General features: G+C 36.0%; 1 protein-coding gene across 1 annotated transcript in view; it reads left to right on the forward strand.

Moving 5' to 3' along the window:
* Nucleotides 1-18983, forward strand: part of DNAI4 (dynein axonemal intermediate chain 4) — a 99816-nt gene that overhangs the window by 37706 nt on the left and 43127 nt on the right. The window contains 3 exon segments of the mRNA XM_081490763.1: nucleotides 2241-2380; nucleotides 11809-11964; nucleotides 17598-17792. Of these exon segments, the coding sequence (XP_081346889.1) occupies nucleotides 2241-2380; nucleotides 11809-11964; nucleotides 17598-17792 (491 nt within the window).

Raw genomic sequence — 18983 nt, forward strand, 5'->3', positions numbered from 1 at the left:
GACAGTAGTTGAGAGTCCACCTTATGATGTAGGGGACACTGGTTCTGTCCCACACACCTCAAAGCAAGTAGGCCCCTGTGCTGCAACTACTGAGCCTGAACACTACAACTGCTGAACCTTGCTCACCTTAGAGCCCGTGCTGTGCAACAAGAGAAGCCACTGCAATGAGAAACCTGCACGCTGCAGCTAGAGAGTAGGCCCTGCTTGCTGCAGCTGGAGAAAGCCCACACACGATGAAGATCTAGCACAGTCAAAAATAACTGAAAAAAATATAAGAAAAATAAGACAGAGTCAAAACATCATTAACCCTAAGAAACTGTCAAAATGATGACTGATAATTGCAAAAACATTTTAAAAGAATTTTAAAATAAAGTTTAGTTGATATAGTTGTTAAAATTAAAAAATAAACAAAGCTTTAATCTTTGTTATTAAAAAAGTAAGCATTTAAAATTTAAACAAGACATAATTGAATAACTATTTAATAAATCAAAACTTAGATCTAAGTTATGCAAAATCTTGGAGAGAAAAATGATACCTAAAGCATCAGAGAGAAATTAAACAGATATTGATAATAGGCTAAGGGTCTAACGTACAGCTAATCATTTCCGAAAGAATGCAAAGAATGGAAGAGAGGTGCTATTCAAAGACAGTAAGGATTTCCCCAAACTGTTGAAAAACACCATTCCACAGAAATAGGAATAAATAAAAAAAGAAAGAAATCTACACACACCAAAGGATACATTGTACTCATACTCCAAAATGCCAAATATTAAAAGAAGAATTTTTTTCTTTTGGCTACTCTGGGTCTCTGCTGTGGCACATGGGCTCTTTGTTGTGGCACATGGGCTTCTCTTGTGGCACAGGAGCTCTAGAGCACGTGGACTCAGTAGTTGCACCGTGCAGCCTTCACCAGTTACAGCACACGGGTGCTGTAGTAGTGCCGTATTGGCTTCATTGCCCTGCAGCATGTGGGATCTTATTTCCCTGACCAGAGATTGAACTATGTCCGCTGCATTGGAAGGTGGATTCTTAGCCACTGGACCACTAAGATAGTCTCTAAAAGATTTTAAAAGCAGAAGAAAACAGTAAAGAACATATCATTTACAGAGAAACAAACCAATAGCATTATCAGGGCTAGAGTCACTTCATAATGATAAGGAAGGTATAATAATTCTAAACGTGAAACTTCTAATAAAATAACCTCTTAAGATATGAAGCAAAAATTGGAAACTTGAGAAGTATTAAAATAAGAGATATAAACATGCCTCTCATAATTATTGATGTCAATCAGGTAAAAAATTAGCATAGTTATAGAAAATTTGAACCAAAACCATAGTTTAATGGTCATATATAGAACTCTGAATTCAACAATTAGAGGACACACACTCTTTTCAAGCACACATGAAATATTATACAACTCACCCATGTACAAGGCCATGAAGCAAGGTTTCAAAAATTTCAAAGAAGTGATATCTGACAAATTAAATTCTCTGACCACAGTGGAATGAAGTTAAAAATTAATAGCATAAATCTCAACTAAAACATAGAGACATATTCACATACACTTTTGAAAGTTAAAAAGTGCATTTTGTAAGTTCCTCATGAACCAAAGGAGAAACATAATGGAAATCAAAGAAATACTCAGAACTAAATAATCATGAAAATAATACATAGTACAGGGCATCCCAGGCCATGCTAGTGGTAAAGAATCCACCTGCTAATGCAAGAGATGCAAGAGACCCGAATTTGATCCCTGGGTCAGGAAGAAACCCAGAGAAAGAAACGGCAATCCACTCCAGTATTCTTGCTTGAAGAATCCCATGGACAGAGGAGCCTGGTGGGCAACAGTCCATGGGGTTGCAGAGAGTTGGGCTTAACTGAGCATACACACACACATGCAGTACATATTATGGAATGACACAAAAGTAGTACTTTGAGAGAAATTTGTGAGTTTTTTTTGAGTGTCTATATCAAAGTTCATAAAACCTATGTGGAAATAGTGCAAGGACATTGTTGGTGGGTACTCAAAGTTGTAGGGATGTTGGGGAGTAGGGTGTAAAAGAGTCCTTTGGAGGTAGTTTAATGGAATCTTTTTCTAAGAAGTCTTTTGATTGTTCACTTCAATTTTTACTGCAATCTACATTAAATAATGTAATTTTGAGAAAAAGTATAATATAAAAAGATATGTGTGATAAAAATTAATTTTTATTAGTAAGTTGAGTATATATTATTTTTTATAGCCAAAGAAACAAGAACTATGAGACTCTTTGTCGAAATAGATTGGGCAATGACTTATATGTAGAAAGGATGATGCAGACTATTAATGGAGCACCAAAGAATAAAGATGTTCAATGTGACAAAATCTTGAAAGAAGACAAAGGTAATTTATGTTTTATTCTGCTTGGTAAATTACCATATTTTAATATACATCCATTGGGTCTTTCGATTAACAACTATTATAATAAAGTATATAAGGCAAAATGAAATGATTTGGCCAAATTACAACAATAGCTGGGTACTGTGATCTACAGCTTTCAAATTTTGACAATTTAGTTAATAAGTAATAAATACAGATATAGGAGATTTGAATAGCATAATTATCAATCTTGATTTTTATACAAACTATATTATGGAACTTTGTACTCTTCACATATTAAGGGAAGATTTGTGGCATCTTTATTTTCTCTTGTCCCACTCCCCTCCCAGATACAGTGGTGGTCTTAAAGACAGAAGCCTGCCTTCCTAGTGTGAGACCCAGGCCCTTGGTTCTGGAAGGAACAGAGCAAACCCTATTCTCAAAGAATTTGATTTGTATGTTTTAACGTGTCTAGAAGCTTCCTGGAATATTGACTCAAGGCATTTGTCTTCTCTTGCCTAATTCAGAAAGAGTATATTATACTTATCACTATTAGAAAGTAATTCAAAGACATATAAAGAAATAAAGAACACTGATAAAAGTAGCTACATAGGTAAATATAAAAAGCCAGTATTGTAATTTTGATTTGTAACTCCTGTATATTTGCAATGTGATTTAAAATAAATGCATTAAATAATAATTCTAAATCTGTGCTACCGGGCATACAAAGTTTAAAGATATAATTTGTGACATCAACTTAAAGTGGGTGGGATTTAGCTGTATAGAAGCAGTTTATGTAATGGAAGTAAGATAGTATTATTTTAAAGTAGATTATTACAATTTTAAGAAATTAATTTTAATCCCCAAGGCAATCACCAAGAAATAACTTAAAAATTGCAGAAAAGAAAACTAAGAATAAGAATGGTACACTATAAAAATATCAAAGATAAAAGAAGACAGTTATGGAGGATTTGAAGAATAAAGTATATGACATAAAGAAGACAAATTAAAAGCATCAGAAGTCCTTCCTAAACAATAATTACTTTAAATAAATGGATTAAAGACTCCAATTAAAGAATAAAAGTTGGCAGGATAGATTTAAAAAAGACAACAAACATCAAAAAAACTGGAAGAAAAAAACCATGACCCATCTATATGTTTTCTAATAAGAGAATGTTTTTTCCAGTTTTATTGAAAAATAATTGACATGCATCAATATATAAGTACAGCATGATGGTTTGATTTACATGTATTGTGAAATGATTACCACAATAGGTTTATTTAACATCCATCATCTCATATAGTTACAATAAAAAGAAATCACAATAAAAAGAAAAGTTGCACAATGTAAAATTAACACACAAAATTCATTTGTATTTCTACATACTACCTATAGCAGTCCAAAAAGGAAATTAAGAAAGTAATTGTGTTTCTAATAGCATCCAAAATAATAAAATATGTCGGAATAAATTTAATTAAGGAGATGAAAAACTTGTACACTGATAACCATAAAACATTGCTGAAAAATTTAAAGGATACCTAAGAAAATGGGAATACATTTGGTGTTTATTAATTGACTTAATGTTATTAAGATGTGAATACCACCCAGAATAATGCCAAAGACTTTGAAATTTTTTTTTAATTTTCATTTCTTAGTCATTCTGTAAGCCAGGTGAGATCTTAGTTCCCTGACCAGGGATGAACTGCATCCCCTGTAGTGGAAGCGCAGAGTCTTAACCAGTGGACTGCCAGGGAAGTACCCCCAAAGACTTTCCTGCAACAACAGAAAAAAAACCATCCTAAAATTTATGTGGAATATCAAGGGATCTCCAAGTAGCAAAAACAATCTTGAAAAAGAACAGAGTTAGAGACCTCATACTTCCTGGTTTAAAAACTTGCTATAAAGTTATGATCAAAATAGGTTGTACCAGCATATAGATAGATATATAAACCAGAAGAATAGAACAGGGATCCCAGAAATTAACCCTCAGATATATAGTTAAGTGATTTTTGATAAATGTACCAAGACCATCAACTGGTGCTGGGGCAAATAGATAGCCACATGTGAAAGAATAAAGTTGGATTCAGCCTCATATCATATGCAAAAATTAACTCAAAAATGTTCAGTGCAGTTTAGTTGCTCATTTGTGTCCAACTCTTTGTGACCCCATGGACTGCAGCACATCAGGCTTCCCTGTCCATCATTGACTCCTGGAGCTTACTCAAACTCATGTCCATTGAGTTGGTGATGCCATCCAACTATCTCATCCTCTGTCATCCCCTTCTCCTCCCACCTTCAATCTTTCCCAGCATCAGGGTCTTTTCAAATGAGTCAGTTCTTCCCATCAGGTGGCCAAAGTATTGGAGTTTCAGCTTCATCATCAGTCCTTCCAATGAACACTCAGGACTGATTTCCTTTAGGATGGACTGGTTAGATCTCCTTGCTGTCCAAGAGACTCTCAAGAGTTTTCTCCAACAACACAGTTCAAAAGCATCAATTCTTCGGCGCTCAGCTTTCTTTATATTCCAACTCTCACATCCATACATGACTACCGGGAAAACCAAAACTTTGATTAGACAGACCTTTGTTGGCAAAGTAAGGTCTCTGACTTTTAATATGTTGTCTAGGTTGGTCATAACTTTTCTTCCAAGGAGCAAGTGTCTTTTGATTTCATGGCTGCAGTCACCATCTGCAGTGATTTTGGAGCCCCCCAAAAATAAAGTCTGTCACTGTTTCTATTGTTTCCCCCTCTATTTGCCATGAAGTGATGGGACCAGATGCCATGATATTAGTTTTCTCAATGTTGAGTTTTAAGCCAACTTTTTCACTCTCCTCTTTCACTGTCATCAAGAGGCTCTTTAGTTCTTCTTCACTTTCTGCCATAAGGGTGGTGTCATCTGCATATCTGAGGTTATTGGTATTTCTCCCGGCAATCTTGATTCCAGATTGTGCTTCATCCAGTCCAGCATTTCTTATGATGTACTCTGTATAAAAGTTAAATAAGCAGGGTGATAATATACAATCTTGACGTACTCCTTTCCCAATTTGGAACCAGTCTGTTGTTCTATGTCCAGTTCTAACTGTTGCTTCTTGATCTGCATACAGATTTCTCAGGAGGCAGATCAGGTAGTCTGATATCCCCATCTCTTGAAGAATTTTCTACGATTTGTTGTGGTCCTCATAGTCAAAGGCTATGGCATAGTCAATAAAGCATAAGTAGATGTTTTTCTGTAACCCTCTCACTTTTTTGATGTTCAAACGGATGTTGGCAATTTGATCTCTGGTTCCTCTGCCTTTTCTAAATTCAGCTGGATCATCTGGAAGTTCACGGTTCATGTACCGTTGAAGCCTGGCTTGGAGAATTTTGAGCATTACTTCGCTAGCATGTGAGATGAGTGCAATTGTGCGGTAGTTTGAGCGTTCTTTGGCATTGCCTTTCTTTGGGTTTGGAATGAAAACTGACGTTTTCCAGTCCTGTGGCCACTGCTGAGTTTTCCAAATTTGCTGGCATATTGAGTGCAGCACTTTCACAGCATCATCTTTCAGGATTTGAAATAGCTCAACTGGAATTCCATCACCTCCACTAGCTTTGTTTGTAGTGATGCTTTCTAAGGCCCACTTGACTTCTCATTCCAGGATGTCTGGCTCTAGGTGAGTGATCACAGCATCATGATTATCTGGGTCATGAAGATTTCTTTTGTATAGTTCTTCTGTGTATTCTTGCCACCTCTTAATATCTTCTGCATCTGTTAGGTCCATACTGTTTCTGTTCTTTATTGTGCCTATCTTTGCATGAAATGTTCCCTTGGTATCTATAATTTTCTTGAAGAGATCTCTAGTCTTTCCCATTCTATTGTTTTCCTCTATTTCTTTGCATTAATCACTGAGGAAGGCTTTCTTATCTCTCCTTGCTATTCTTTGAAATTCTGCATTCAAATGAGTATATCTTTCCTTTTTTCCTTTGCCTTTCACTTCTCTTCTTTTCACAGCTACTTGTAAGGCCTCCTGAGACTACCATTTTGCCTTTTGGCATTTCTTTTTCTTGGAGATAGTCTTGATCCCTGCCTCCTGTACAATGTCATGAACCTCCGACCATAGTTCTTCAGGCACTCTATCAGATCTAATCTCTTGAATCTATTTGTCACTTCCACTGTATAATCATAAGGGATTTGATTTAGGTCATACCTGAATGGCCTATTAGTTTTCCCTACTTTCTTCAATTTAAGTCTGAATTTGGTAATAAGGAGTTCATGATCTGAGCCACAGTCAGCTCCTGGTCTTGTTTTTACTGACTGTATACAGCTTCTCCATCTTTGGCTGCAAAGAATATGATCAATCTGATTTTGGTGTTGACCATCTGGTGATGTCCATGTGTAGAGTCTTCTCTTGTGTTGTTGGAAGATGGTGTTTGCTATAACCAGTGCGTTCTCTTGGCAAAACACTATTAGCCTTTGCCCTGCTTCATTCTGTACTCCAAGGCCAATTTGCCTGTTACTCCAGGTATCTCTTCCTATTTTTGCATTCGCCTGTTACTCCAGATATCTTTTCCTATTTTTGCCTTCCAGTCCCCTATACTAGAAGACTTGTAGAACCATAGGTAGCCAGATTCTTAGTTATCCATTATCTGGATGTACCAACAGTTAATTTATTCACTTGCCTACTGAAGGGCATCTTGATTGTTTCAATTTTTGGCAATTATCAATAAAGCTGGTATAAATATCTATATGCATTTTTTGTGTGTAGACATAGGTTTTTAAGTCCTTTGGGTAAATATTAAGGAGTGTGATTGCTGGATTGTATGGAAACAGTATTTTTATTTTTTTAAAAAATAGCCACACTGCCTTCTAAAGTGATCGTACCATTTTGCATTCCCACCAGCAGTGATGGAGAGTTCCTGTGGTTCCACATCCTCACTAGTGTTGTCAGTATTCCAGATTTTGACTTTTCTAGCAGTGTGCAGTGGTACCTTATTTTTGTTTGTTTGGGTGGGGGTTGGCTATGCTGTGCAGCTTGTGGAATTCTGGTTAGCCAATTAGGAATCAAACCCTGGTCCCAGCAGTGAAAGTGCCAAGTCCCAACCACTGGACCACAGGGAAGTCCCCTCATTTTTATTTTAATTTATTTTCCCATGATGACATATGATGAGGAGTGTATTTTCATATACTTACTTGCCACATGTATGTCTTTTTTGATGAGGTATCTCTTAAGTTCTTTGGCCCATTTTAAAATTTGATTGGTTGTTTTCTTATTGTTAAAGATCAAAAGATATTTGTATATTTTGAACAATAGTCCTTTTTCAGTTGTATCTTAAGCAAATGTTTTCTTCCAGTGTATGGCTTGTCTTGTTATTCTCTTGACATTTCCTTTTACAAAGCAGACATTTTTAATTTTAATAAAACCCAGATTATCAATTATTGCTTAATGGATTGTACTTTTGCTGTTGTTTCTAAAAAGTCATTGCCATACTCAAGGTCATCTAAATTTTTGCCTATATTTTATTCTAGGAGTTTTCTAGTTTTGCCTTTTACTTTTATGTTTAAAACAAGTTTTTAGTTAATTTTCCTGAAGGACGTAAGATCTATGTCTAGATTAATTATTATTATTATTATTTTTGGCGCTTGGATGTCCAGTTTGTTCCAGCACCATTTGTTGAAAAGACTATCTTTACTTCATCTATTTTTGTTCCTTTGACAGAGATTAGCTGACTATGTTAATGTCAGTGTATTTCTGAACTCTCTATTCTGTTCTGTACACATTATCTTGATTACTGTAGCAGTGTAGTAAGTCTTCAGGTTGAGTAGTGTCAGTGCTCCTATTTTGTTCTTTGTCTTCAATATTGTACTGGCTTTTCTGGGTCTTTTGTCCCTTTATAGAAACTTTAGAATCAGTTCCTTTTTGTCAGTTCACTTCTTTTTTAATTGGAGGAAAACTGCTTTACAATGTTGTGTTGCTTTCTTTCTGGAAACATGAAGTCTTCTGCCAGCATTTAGTAGGTGTTCTGTAGGAGTTGTTCCACATGCAGAAGTATTTTTGATGTATTTGTAGGGGGGAGGATGATCTCCAAGTCTTACTCCTCCACCATCTTGAAAGTCTCCCCTAGAATCTGTTTGTTGATATGCACAAAGTAACTTGCTTCGATTTTGATTGAAACTGCATTGAAACTATAGATCAATTTAGGCAGGACAGGTATCATGACAATGCAGAGTTGTCATGCTATCAGTAAACATGGAATATCTCTCCATTTATTTCACTCTTTAATTTTGTTCATCAGAGCTTGTAGTCTTCCTTATAATACATTTTGTACATATTTTGTTAGACTTATTCCTAGTTCACTTTTGGGTGCTTATGTAGATCATATTGTTTCAAATTTCAAGTTCCTTTGTTCATTGTTAATATATAGCAAAGAGGTTGATTTTTGTATAGTGTTAACCTTGTACTCTGAAACTTTGCTATAAACACTTACTAGTTCAGTAGTTTTTTTGTTAATTCTTTCAGATTTTCTATATAGATGATTATGTTATCTGAGTTTAAAAACAGTTTATTTCTTCCTTTCCATTCTGTATTTCTTTTATTAACATTTACTTTTTCTTATTTTACTGCATTAGCTTGGACTTCCAGTATGATGTTGAAAAGAAGTGGTAAGAGGGGACACCTTTGCCTTGTTCTGATGTTAGTGAAATATTTTCTAGTTTCTAGAAGAAACTCATTGGGTTTTGTAGGTGTTCTTTATCAAGTTGAGGAAGTTCCCCCTCTATTCCTAGTTTACTGTGAGTTTTTATCATGAATGAGTGTTGGATTTTGCCAAGTGCTTTTTCTGAATCTGTTGATATGGTCAAGTCATTTTTCTTCTTTATCCTGATATTATGGATTACATCAATCGATTTTCCAATGCTGAACTAGCTTTGCATATCTGGGAGAAGCTCCACTTAGTTGTGGTGTGTAATTCTCTTTATATATTGTTGGATTTGGTTGCTGATATTTTGTAGAGGATTCTTGCATCTATGTTCATGAAAGTTATTCATCTGCCATTTTCCTTTCTTGTGGTCTGTTTTTGGTACTAGAGTAATGCTGGCCTCAAAGTATGAGTTAAGCATTCCCTCTATTTCTATCTTCTGAAAGATATTACAGGGAATTGGTGCAATTTTCTCCTTAAATTATTAGTAGAGTTCAATGCGTGTATTTGGGCCCAGTGCTGTTGGTTTTGGAAGATTATTAATTATGACTCAGTTTCCTTAATTGAGATAAGACTATACAGATTGTCTGTGCTTTCTTGTGTGAGTTTTGGCAGATTGTGCCTTTCAAGGAATTGGTCAGTTTCATCAAGATTATCAAATCTATTGGGATAGAGTTGTTCATAGTGTTTCTTTGTTATCTTTTTGATGTTTATGGAATCTGAAGAGACATCCTCTCTTTCACGTATGATATTAGTACTTTTATCTTAGTTATCTTGGGTAGAGACTTATTGATTTTATAAATCTTTTCTAAGAACCAACTTTTAGTTTCATTGATTTTCTCTATTGATTTTCTGTTTTCAATTTTACTGATTTCTGCTCTAATTCTTTTATATTTTAATTTTCATTGAGATATAATTGGCATATAATGTTAGTTTCAGGTGTATAACAAATCAGTTAGATGTTTGTATACATTTTGAAGTGACCACGATCGTAAGTCTGCTAAACATTCATCACCATATGTAGATAGAAAAATCTTTTTCTTGCGATGAATACTTTTAGGAGCTACTCTCTTAGCAACTTCGAAATATACAATACAGAATTACATGTAGCCTTTCATCCACAGCTGAGTGCACTTGCTATTTCTTCCCTTCAGAATAGATCTTACCAACAATAACTGGCACAGCTAGAAAGTGCAGACCTTCTCTGCATGGGTGAGAACAGATGAGAATGCATGCTTTCTGCAAATGAGCAGACTTAACAAAAGAATCCAGAAGTGGCCAAGTTGTAATTCCGTCTCCTAAACTTTCCTGTAGGATTAGTCATTTCTCTTTGCCTGATAATGTGTGAATAAGGGACACAGAGAAGCCAGAAATGTCAATTTAGCTGAAGTTGCCTCTGTAAAGATTCAGAAAAACTGACAAAAAGTTTCCTACCTAACAAGTCCACATACAATACTTTATTATAGAAGTCGCATTTCAAATAAATGGATAATTCAATGAATGTGTTAGTGTTCCTAGCTAACTTTTTAAAATACAATTAAATTCTAAAACTTGGTACATTTCATGAAGACAGTTTGTTTTCTATGTATATTATATACTATAGTAAAAACTCTTTTAAAAAATATGTGTGATATGAGATCATTTTAATTAAAAAATGCATGTGTATTTGTTCATGTGTTAACACATAATATATATTTATGTCAATCTGGAAGGACATACACAAAAATGTTACCAGTTATTTCTAGGTTATGGAAATGTAAGTCTTATTTACCTTTTCTTTTACAGTAAGCATGTCTTTTTACTCAGCTAAAATAAAATTATTTTTCTATAAATGTTATATGGCCAATTGTTATTCTTTTATAGTCTGGATTAAACCAGAAGATAGAAACGATGTTTTAAAACTTTTAAAAACTATTCACACAATCTTACACTCAGAAGTACTCAAAACTTAGGTATAGTTAGGAATACCATTTTTCTGATAGTAGCTAAAATAAGATTTCTTTAATAGTGTATGATAGTATAAAATTAGGAAGTCACAATCATGATTTATTATTCTAACTTGTACATAATTATGGCATGTACATAATATCTATTTCCTAGGTTTTCTGTTTCTTAGGTTAATTAAATTTAGTCCAATGAACAAATGTAATGATGTTACCTAAACTAAAATTGGGCTTCCCTGGTGGCTCAGAGGGAGAAGGCAGTGGCACCCCACTCCAGTACTCTTGCCTGGAAAATCCCATGGATGGAGGAGCCTGGTAGGCTGCAGTCCATGGGGTCGCGAAGAGTCGGACACGACTGAGCGGCTTCACTGTCCCTTTTCACTTTCATGCACTGGAGAAGGAAATGGCAACCCACTCCAGTATTCTTGCCTGGAGAATCCCAGGGACGGTGGAGCCTGGTGGGCTGCCGTCTATGGGGTCGCACAGAGTCGGACACGACTGAAGCGACTTAGCAGCAGCAGCAGGTGGCTCAGATGGTACAGAATCTGCCTGCAATGCTGGAGACCTGGGCTTGATCCCTAGGTTGGGAAGATCCCCTGAAGAAGGGAATGGCTACCCACTCCAGTTTTCTGACCTGGAGAATTCCATGGACAGAGGACCCTGGCGGGCTACAATCCATGGGCATTATTAAGTATTTTTTGCCACTATTGTAAAACAATAATATTTTTTCCCTGAACAATAGATATTCTTACCTTAGATTTTGCTATAGCTAGCTATATATAATTTAAAATATTATAATTTGGTTTAAAGTAATGTTTACCTTCCTTTTCTTTAGGTATAATGTCCACAGCTTGGGATTTGTATGATTCTTACAATGCTTTGGAGCTTTCATCTTTACCATCAAAACGATCTATGATTGAATCAAGTAGTAAAGCAAGTGTACCTTCAAAAGACTGGGAACAAACACTGCCAGGGAGTAATTTAGAAAAAAGTAAGATTTCATTTATTTCAGCTTTTTAAAAATTGGGATAATTGAATTATAACATTATATTAGTTTCAAGTGTGCAACATAATAATTTGATCTTTGTGTACACTACAAAGTGATCACCACAATAAGTCTAGTTACTGTCACTCTATAAACCTCCAACTTTAGCCATTTCACCTACCCCTCAACCTCCCTCCCCTCTAATAGCCATCAATTTGTTTATGAGTTTTGTTTTTATTTTTTATAGTCTGCATATGAGTGAAATCATATAGTATTTGTCTTTCTCTCTCTGTTTTATTTCACTTAACATTGTTGTTATTCAGTCACTCAGTTATGTCCAACTCTTTGTGACCCCGTGGACTACAGCACACCAGGCTTCCCTGTCCTTTACCATCTCCCAGGGCTTGCTCAAACTCATGTTCATTGAGTCAGTGATGCCATCCAACCATCTCATCCTCTGTCATCCCCTTCTCCTTCTGCCTCACAGTTTCCCAGCATCCGAGTCTTTTCTAATGAGTCGGCTCTTCTCATCAGGTGGCCTAAGTATTGGAACTTCAGTTTCAGCATCAGTCCTTCCAATGAATATTCAGGGTTGATTTCTTTTAGGATTGACTGGTTTGATCTCCTTGCTGTCCAAAGGACTCTCAAGAGTCTTCTCCAACACCAAAGTTCAGAAGCATCAATTCTTCACTGTTCAGCCTTTTTATAGTCCAACTCTCACATTTGTACATGACTACTGGAAAAACTATAGCTTTGACTAGATGGACATTTGTTGGCAAAGTAATGTCTCTACTGTTTAGGTTGGTCATGGCTTTTCTTCCAAGGAGCAAGTGTCTTTTAATTTCATGGCTGCAGTCACCATCTGCAGTGATTTTGGAGCCCAAGAAAATAAAGTCTGTCACTGTTTCCATTTTTTCCTTATCTATTTGCCGTGAAGTGATGGGACCGGATGCCATAATCTTAGTTTTCTGAATGTTGAGCTTTAAGCCAACTTTTTCACTCTCCTCTTTCACCTTCATCAAGAGACTCTTTAGTTCCTCTTCACTTTCTGCCATAAGAATGGAGTCATCTGCATATCTGAGGTTATTGATATTTCTCCTGGCAATCTTGATTCTGCTTGTGCTTTATCCAGCCTGGCATTTCACATGATGTATTCTGCATATAGGTTAAATAAGCAGAGTGACAATATACATCCTTGACGAACTCCTTTCCCAATTTGGAACCAGTCCATTGTTCCATGTGCAGTTCTAACTGTTGCTTCTTGACCTGCATAGAGATTTCTCAAGAGGCAGGTAAAGTGGTCTGGTATTCCCATCTCTAAGAATTTTCTACATTTTGTTGTGAGCTATACACTCAAAGACTTTTGCATGGTCAATGAAACAGAAGGAGATGTTTTTCTGGAATTCTCTTGCTTTTTGTATGATCCAACAGAAGTTGGCAATCTAATCTCTGGTTTCCCCTGCATTTTCTAAATCCAACTTGAACATCTGGGATTTCTCAAGTCATGTCCTGTTGAAGCCTAGCTTGGGGAATTTTGAGCGTTACCTGCCAGTGTTTGATGTGAGTGCAATTGTGCGGCAATTTGAACATTCTTTGGCATTGCCCTTCTTTGGAACTGGAAAGAAAACTGACCTTTTCCAGCCCGTGGCCACTGCTGAGTTTTCCTAATTTGCTGGCATATTGAGTGCAATATTTGTACAGCATCGTCTTTTAGGATTTGAAATAGGTCAGCTGGAATTCCATCACTTCCACTAGCTTTGATCGTAGTGATGCTTTCTAAGGCCCACTTGACTTTGCATCCCAGGATGTCTGGCTCTAGCTGAGTGATCACACCTTCATAGGCCATTAAGATCTTTTTTGTATAGTTCTGTGTATTCTTGCTACCTCTTCTTAATATCTTCTGCTTCTGTTAGGTCCATACTGTTTCTGTTCTTTATTGAGCCCATCTTTGCATGAAATGTTCCCTTGGTATCTAATTTTCTTGAAGAAATCTCTAGTCTTTCCCATTCTATTGTTTTCCTCTATTTCTTTGCATTGATCACTGAGGAAGGCTTTCTTATCTCTCCTTGCCATTCTTTGGAACTCTGCATTCAGATGGGTATATCTTTCCTTTTGTCCTTTTCACTTCTCCTCTTTTCTCAGCTATTTTTAAGGCTTACTCAAATAACCATTTTTCCTTTTTTCATTTCTTTTTCTTGGGGATGGTTTTGATCCCTGCCTCCTACACAATGTCATGAACCTCTGTCCATAGTTCTTCAGGCACTCTTATCATATCTAATCCCTTTGTCTAATCTATTTGTCACTTCCACTGTATGCAAGGGATTTGATTTAGGTCATACCTGAATGGCCTAGTGGTTTTCCCTACTTTCTTCAATTTAAGTCTGAATTTTGCAATAAGGATTTCACAGTCTCAGCCACAGTCAGCTTCCGGTCTTGTTTTTGCTGACTGTATAGAGCTTCTCCATCTTCTGCTGCAAAAAGTATAATCAATCTGATTTCACTATTGACCATCTGGTGATGTCCATGTGTAGAGTCTTCTCTTGTGTTGTTGGAAAATGGTGTTTGCTATGAGCAGTGCATCTCTTGGTGAGACTCCGTTAGCCTTTGCCCTGCTTCATTTTGTACTGCAAGGCCAAACTTAACTGAATCCAGGTATCTCTTGACTTCCTACTTTTGCATTCCAGTCCCCTGTGATGAATAGGACCACTTAACCTAATGCCTTGCATTTCCCTGATAATTGGTGATGTTGAACATCTCATGCGCCGTTTGGGAAAAATGTCTCTTTAGCTTATCTTCTGTCTTTGTTTTTTTTGGCTATTGTGTTCTTTGAGCTCTTTATATATTTTGTATTAACCCCTTATCAGATATATGGTTTGCAAATATTTTCCTCTATTCAATAGGTTGTCTTTTCATTTTATTGATGGTTTCCTTGCTATGCAGAAGGTTTTTAGTTTATTTCACTCTGTATATAAGACAATGTTTTTTCCTTGGTGCTTTCTGTATTTTTGTTTTGTTTTCAGAAGCTTAGTATGGGGTATCTTGGTGTGAATTTCTTTAGGTTTATCTTCTTTGGAATTCATTGTTTCTTGATTCTGTATGTTATTCTTTGCCAAATTTTTGAAAATTTCAGCTATTATTTCTTCAGGTACTTTTTTGGTCTCATCCTTTTCTCCGCTCCCCAATGACATGAATATTATATATCTTGTTAGAGGTCTCTGAGCCTCTATTCTTTTTTTTTTTTGCAGATTATTTTCTTTCTGGTTTTCAGATTTGGAATTTCTATTTTTCTCTCTTCCAGTTCACTGATTCTCTTCTCTGTCCCTTCCATTTTGCTGTTGAGCCCATCTGTTGAATTTTTTGTCAGATATTTTTTATGTCAGTTATATTTTATCTGTTATCATATAATTTAAGCATCTCTGTCATATCAGTGTTGGTATATATTTATTTTGTTTGTTTTTTTGTTAAATTTAAGTAGAGATTTTCTGGTTCTTTGATCAGTGACGTTTGAAATTTAGACATTTGGGGTATTATGTTTTGAGAACTGGATCTTGTTTAAACTTCATTTTTAGCGGGATTTGTCTGACACTCTTTTGACAGGGGTATTTACTGCTCCATTACTGCCAGGTGAAAGTAGAAGTGGGGTTTACTGCTCCATTGTGTGTGTGTGTGTGTGTGTGTGTGTGTGTGCGTGTGCACATTCACTCATTCGTTTCTGACTCTTTGCAACCCCATGGACTGTAGCCCACCAAGTTTCTCTGTCCATGGAATTTTCCAGGCAAGAATATTGGAGAGGGTTGGCATTTCCTACTCCAGGGAATCATGCTGATCCAGGGGTTAAACCTGGGTTTCTTGCGTCTCCTGCGTCGGCAGGCAGATTCTTTACCACTAGCACCACCTGGGAAGCACCCATTACTGGAGTAGAAATCCATATTTTTCACTTGCCCTTCAGTTACATTGAGGGAAGGGATCATCTCATTACTGTTCTGTAATGTTAGATTGGGAGCTCTAACCTTGGGTAAGTTAGATGATGAGCTCTAACTTCCATTGATACCTACCTACATGGCTCGGAGGGATAGGAGCACCTCGTTAACTCTCCCTGACACCATGGATTGGAATTTGGCTTTATTACTTTGGGGCAGTTCTGTAAGTTCTGACCGTACCAGTCCAAGTCTGACTACTGAGGAGAACCTTGTTACTGCCAGATAGCTGTGGAATTCCATGTTCCCCAAGAGATCTTAACTGACATTGCACAAAGGGCAGCACAGTCATTCTTTTCTTTTTTGGGTAGGATTGAAAGTCCTGGCTCCTTACTGAGCCTTTTCTGACACCACACCCACTGGAAGGCTGGGAGATTGGAAAGCCTTGTTAGAACCTGGCAAGAATGGAAGTCTAGACTTCCCGCTTGGCTAGTGGAATGGGTGGGGCTACAACTTTTTCTCTGTTTTTTTTTTCTGTAGAGCAATGGTTATATCCTAAAAGTTTTCTTTCTTGCAAGATTGTTCGTTTCCTGAGTTTTGGCTAAAGAGAGGAAGTTTGTCTGGAGTATCTGCAGTAATAAGAAATCCAGGGAACTCACCACTGTGTTATTTCCTGGGTCCTGAGCAATCTTGTTCCTCTGCCTTCTTCTGTCAAAGACTTTCAAAGGCTTCCTTTAAAAAAAAAATTAACGTCCCAAGATTTTTAGTTGTATTTAGCAAAGGAATAGGGAAAATTGTGTTTACTCCATCTTCATGGATGTAGGATTCCCCTTCATTCTGTTTTTACTAAGTAATGTGATAGGTAGAATAATCATTCCTCAAATGTATACACATCCCAATCTCAGGAACCTATGAATAGATTACCTTACATGAGATAAGAGACTATCCAGATGTGACTAGGATAAGGATCTAAAAGAGGGAGATTATCCTGGATTACCTGAGTGGACCCAAACCAATCAAATGGGTACTTAAAATTGTAGTATTTTTTCCATTTCTGGTCAGAGAGAGATGTAATGGCAAGACCATCAGAGAGAGGCAATGTTGCTGTCTTTTGAAGATGGATGAAAGGTTGGTGGTGGCTTCTAGAAATTGGCAAGGAAATTAATTCTCTAGAGCCTTCAGAAAGGAACATAACCCTATTAACATTTTGGTTTGGCCAAGTGAGACTTGGGTTGATCTCTAATCTACAGAACTTTAAATTTGTATCCACTTTAAATTTAATTTTAAATTTAATCCAGAACTTTAAATTTAATCCACTAAGTTTTTGGTAATTTGTTATAGCATTAATAAACAACAGTAGTGTAGTATTCCTATAAAGCAATAAATTAAACCTTTATCTGAAGGTGTAATGAAGGCTGATAATAATTTAATTTCAATTTGAATAAAAATATATGGAGATATAAATTACCTTATGAGTTATCATTGCTTATTTTCTGAAAAATAGCACATTTTTGGATTCCAAAATGAGATAATATATGTATATCTTGCATATGCTTGGTTCCTAAAAGATATTCAATAAGTAACTATTAAAGTTGTTGTGAATACTGGAGGAAAACAAATAGTGATGGCAAAATGTCATTGATAAATCTTTAGAATGTACAAACCAGCTAATATTATAATATTTGAATTATGTTGCCATTGCATCATATTTGTATTTTACAGTTAGTGAAGGTAGTTCTCTAATGGATATTGAAAATGTGATTCTGGCTAAAGTTCGTGATGAAGAAGATGACAACTCAGATGCAGTATTTAAATCTGATAAGTTTCAACAGGACTTATTTTTTATGGAACGAGTTATCATGGAAAATCTATTTCAGCCAAAACTTGCAGCTTATCGTCAGCTTCCTGTTTTAAAAGGTATTTAACACATTATATACTGAAACATCTTTTTTAAAAAAATAATGTTTTGAAATAAAGATTTTATACTTTAAAAAAGATATTTAAATATAATCACTTTTAGACAAGCTCAAGGAATTAAAAAAATCAAATGGTATCATTATTTCTAAATGCAATCTTTTAAACTGAGTTATCACTAGGAAGAAGGAAATGGCAACTCACTCCAGTATTCTTTCCTGGAGAATCCCATGGACAGAGGAGCCTGGAGGGTTGCAGTCCACGAGGTTGCAAGGCATCAGATATGACTGAAGCAACTTAGCACATGCACACACATCACTTATCAGAAGACATTTTTATATAGTTTCCAGCAATAAAAGTGAATAGCAGGAGAGTCCAGACCTGGAAGCCCAAAGAAAGAGATAGTCTCTTATATTCAAAACCTCGTAAGGTCTTTCCTTTCTGTTGTTCCAGTATTGAATTATTCCTCATAGTCAAACACCAGTTTCCATTGCCATTGATACTTTGCAGGTTCTAGCTTTTATTACCTCTCCCTAATTTTATTACACAAGCATTCTTCCTGTTCTTGTGGCTACAATATTTTTAAGGATTTGAGAGATTGTTCAATTCAACTTTTCAATTTTTGAATGAATAAAATGCAGGTTATAGAAACATTCTAAAGTTGCATAGTTTGTGACAAATCTAGGCATTCAACCAATGTCTTTTGATCCCATTCCAATTCTCTTTCCACTCTTCCATTCTGGCATGCTGATATATCCTAAACCCATGTTTGAACATGGCATGTAACTACTTGAAAACCTTCAGTATCTTCCTATTGCTTAGAATAAATCACAAACTTCATAGTGTATAATTCAAAGATAGTTGCAGTCTGGTCGCAAACTACTTTATCTCATTGTAGCATTTTGGAAACCCTAACAGTTAGCCATATTAAATATACCTGATAATCCCCAAGCAGAACCTAAACTTTCTTGCTTTAATAGACTTTTAGTTATAAATATTCTTGGACATTCACCCTTGTCCTCATCCCATCTTTGTCATAAATTCCTTTATGAAGTCTTTCTTGATCCTTCAAGCCAAAATTGATCTTCTAAATGCCTGCAGCAAACAGTCAGTTACAAAATTGCATGTGTGACAAACGGATGTAAGCCTTTTTGTTTACTTACATCTAAGAATATAGAAAAACTTTTTCTTATC

The sequence above is a fragment of the Giraffa tippelskirchi genome, chromosome 5 (genome assembly GCF_054371585.1).
Source record: "Giraffa tippelskirchi isolate mGirTip1 chromosome 5, T2T-mGirTip1v1.2.pri, whole genome shotgun sequence".
Classification (NCBI taxonomy): Eukaryota; Metazoa; Chordata; class Mammalia; order Artiodactyla; family Giraffidae; genus Giraffa; species Giraffa tippelskirchi.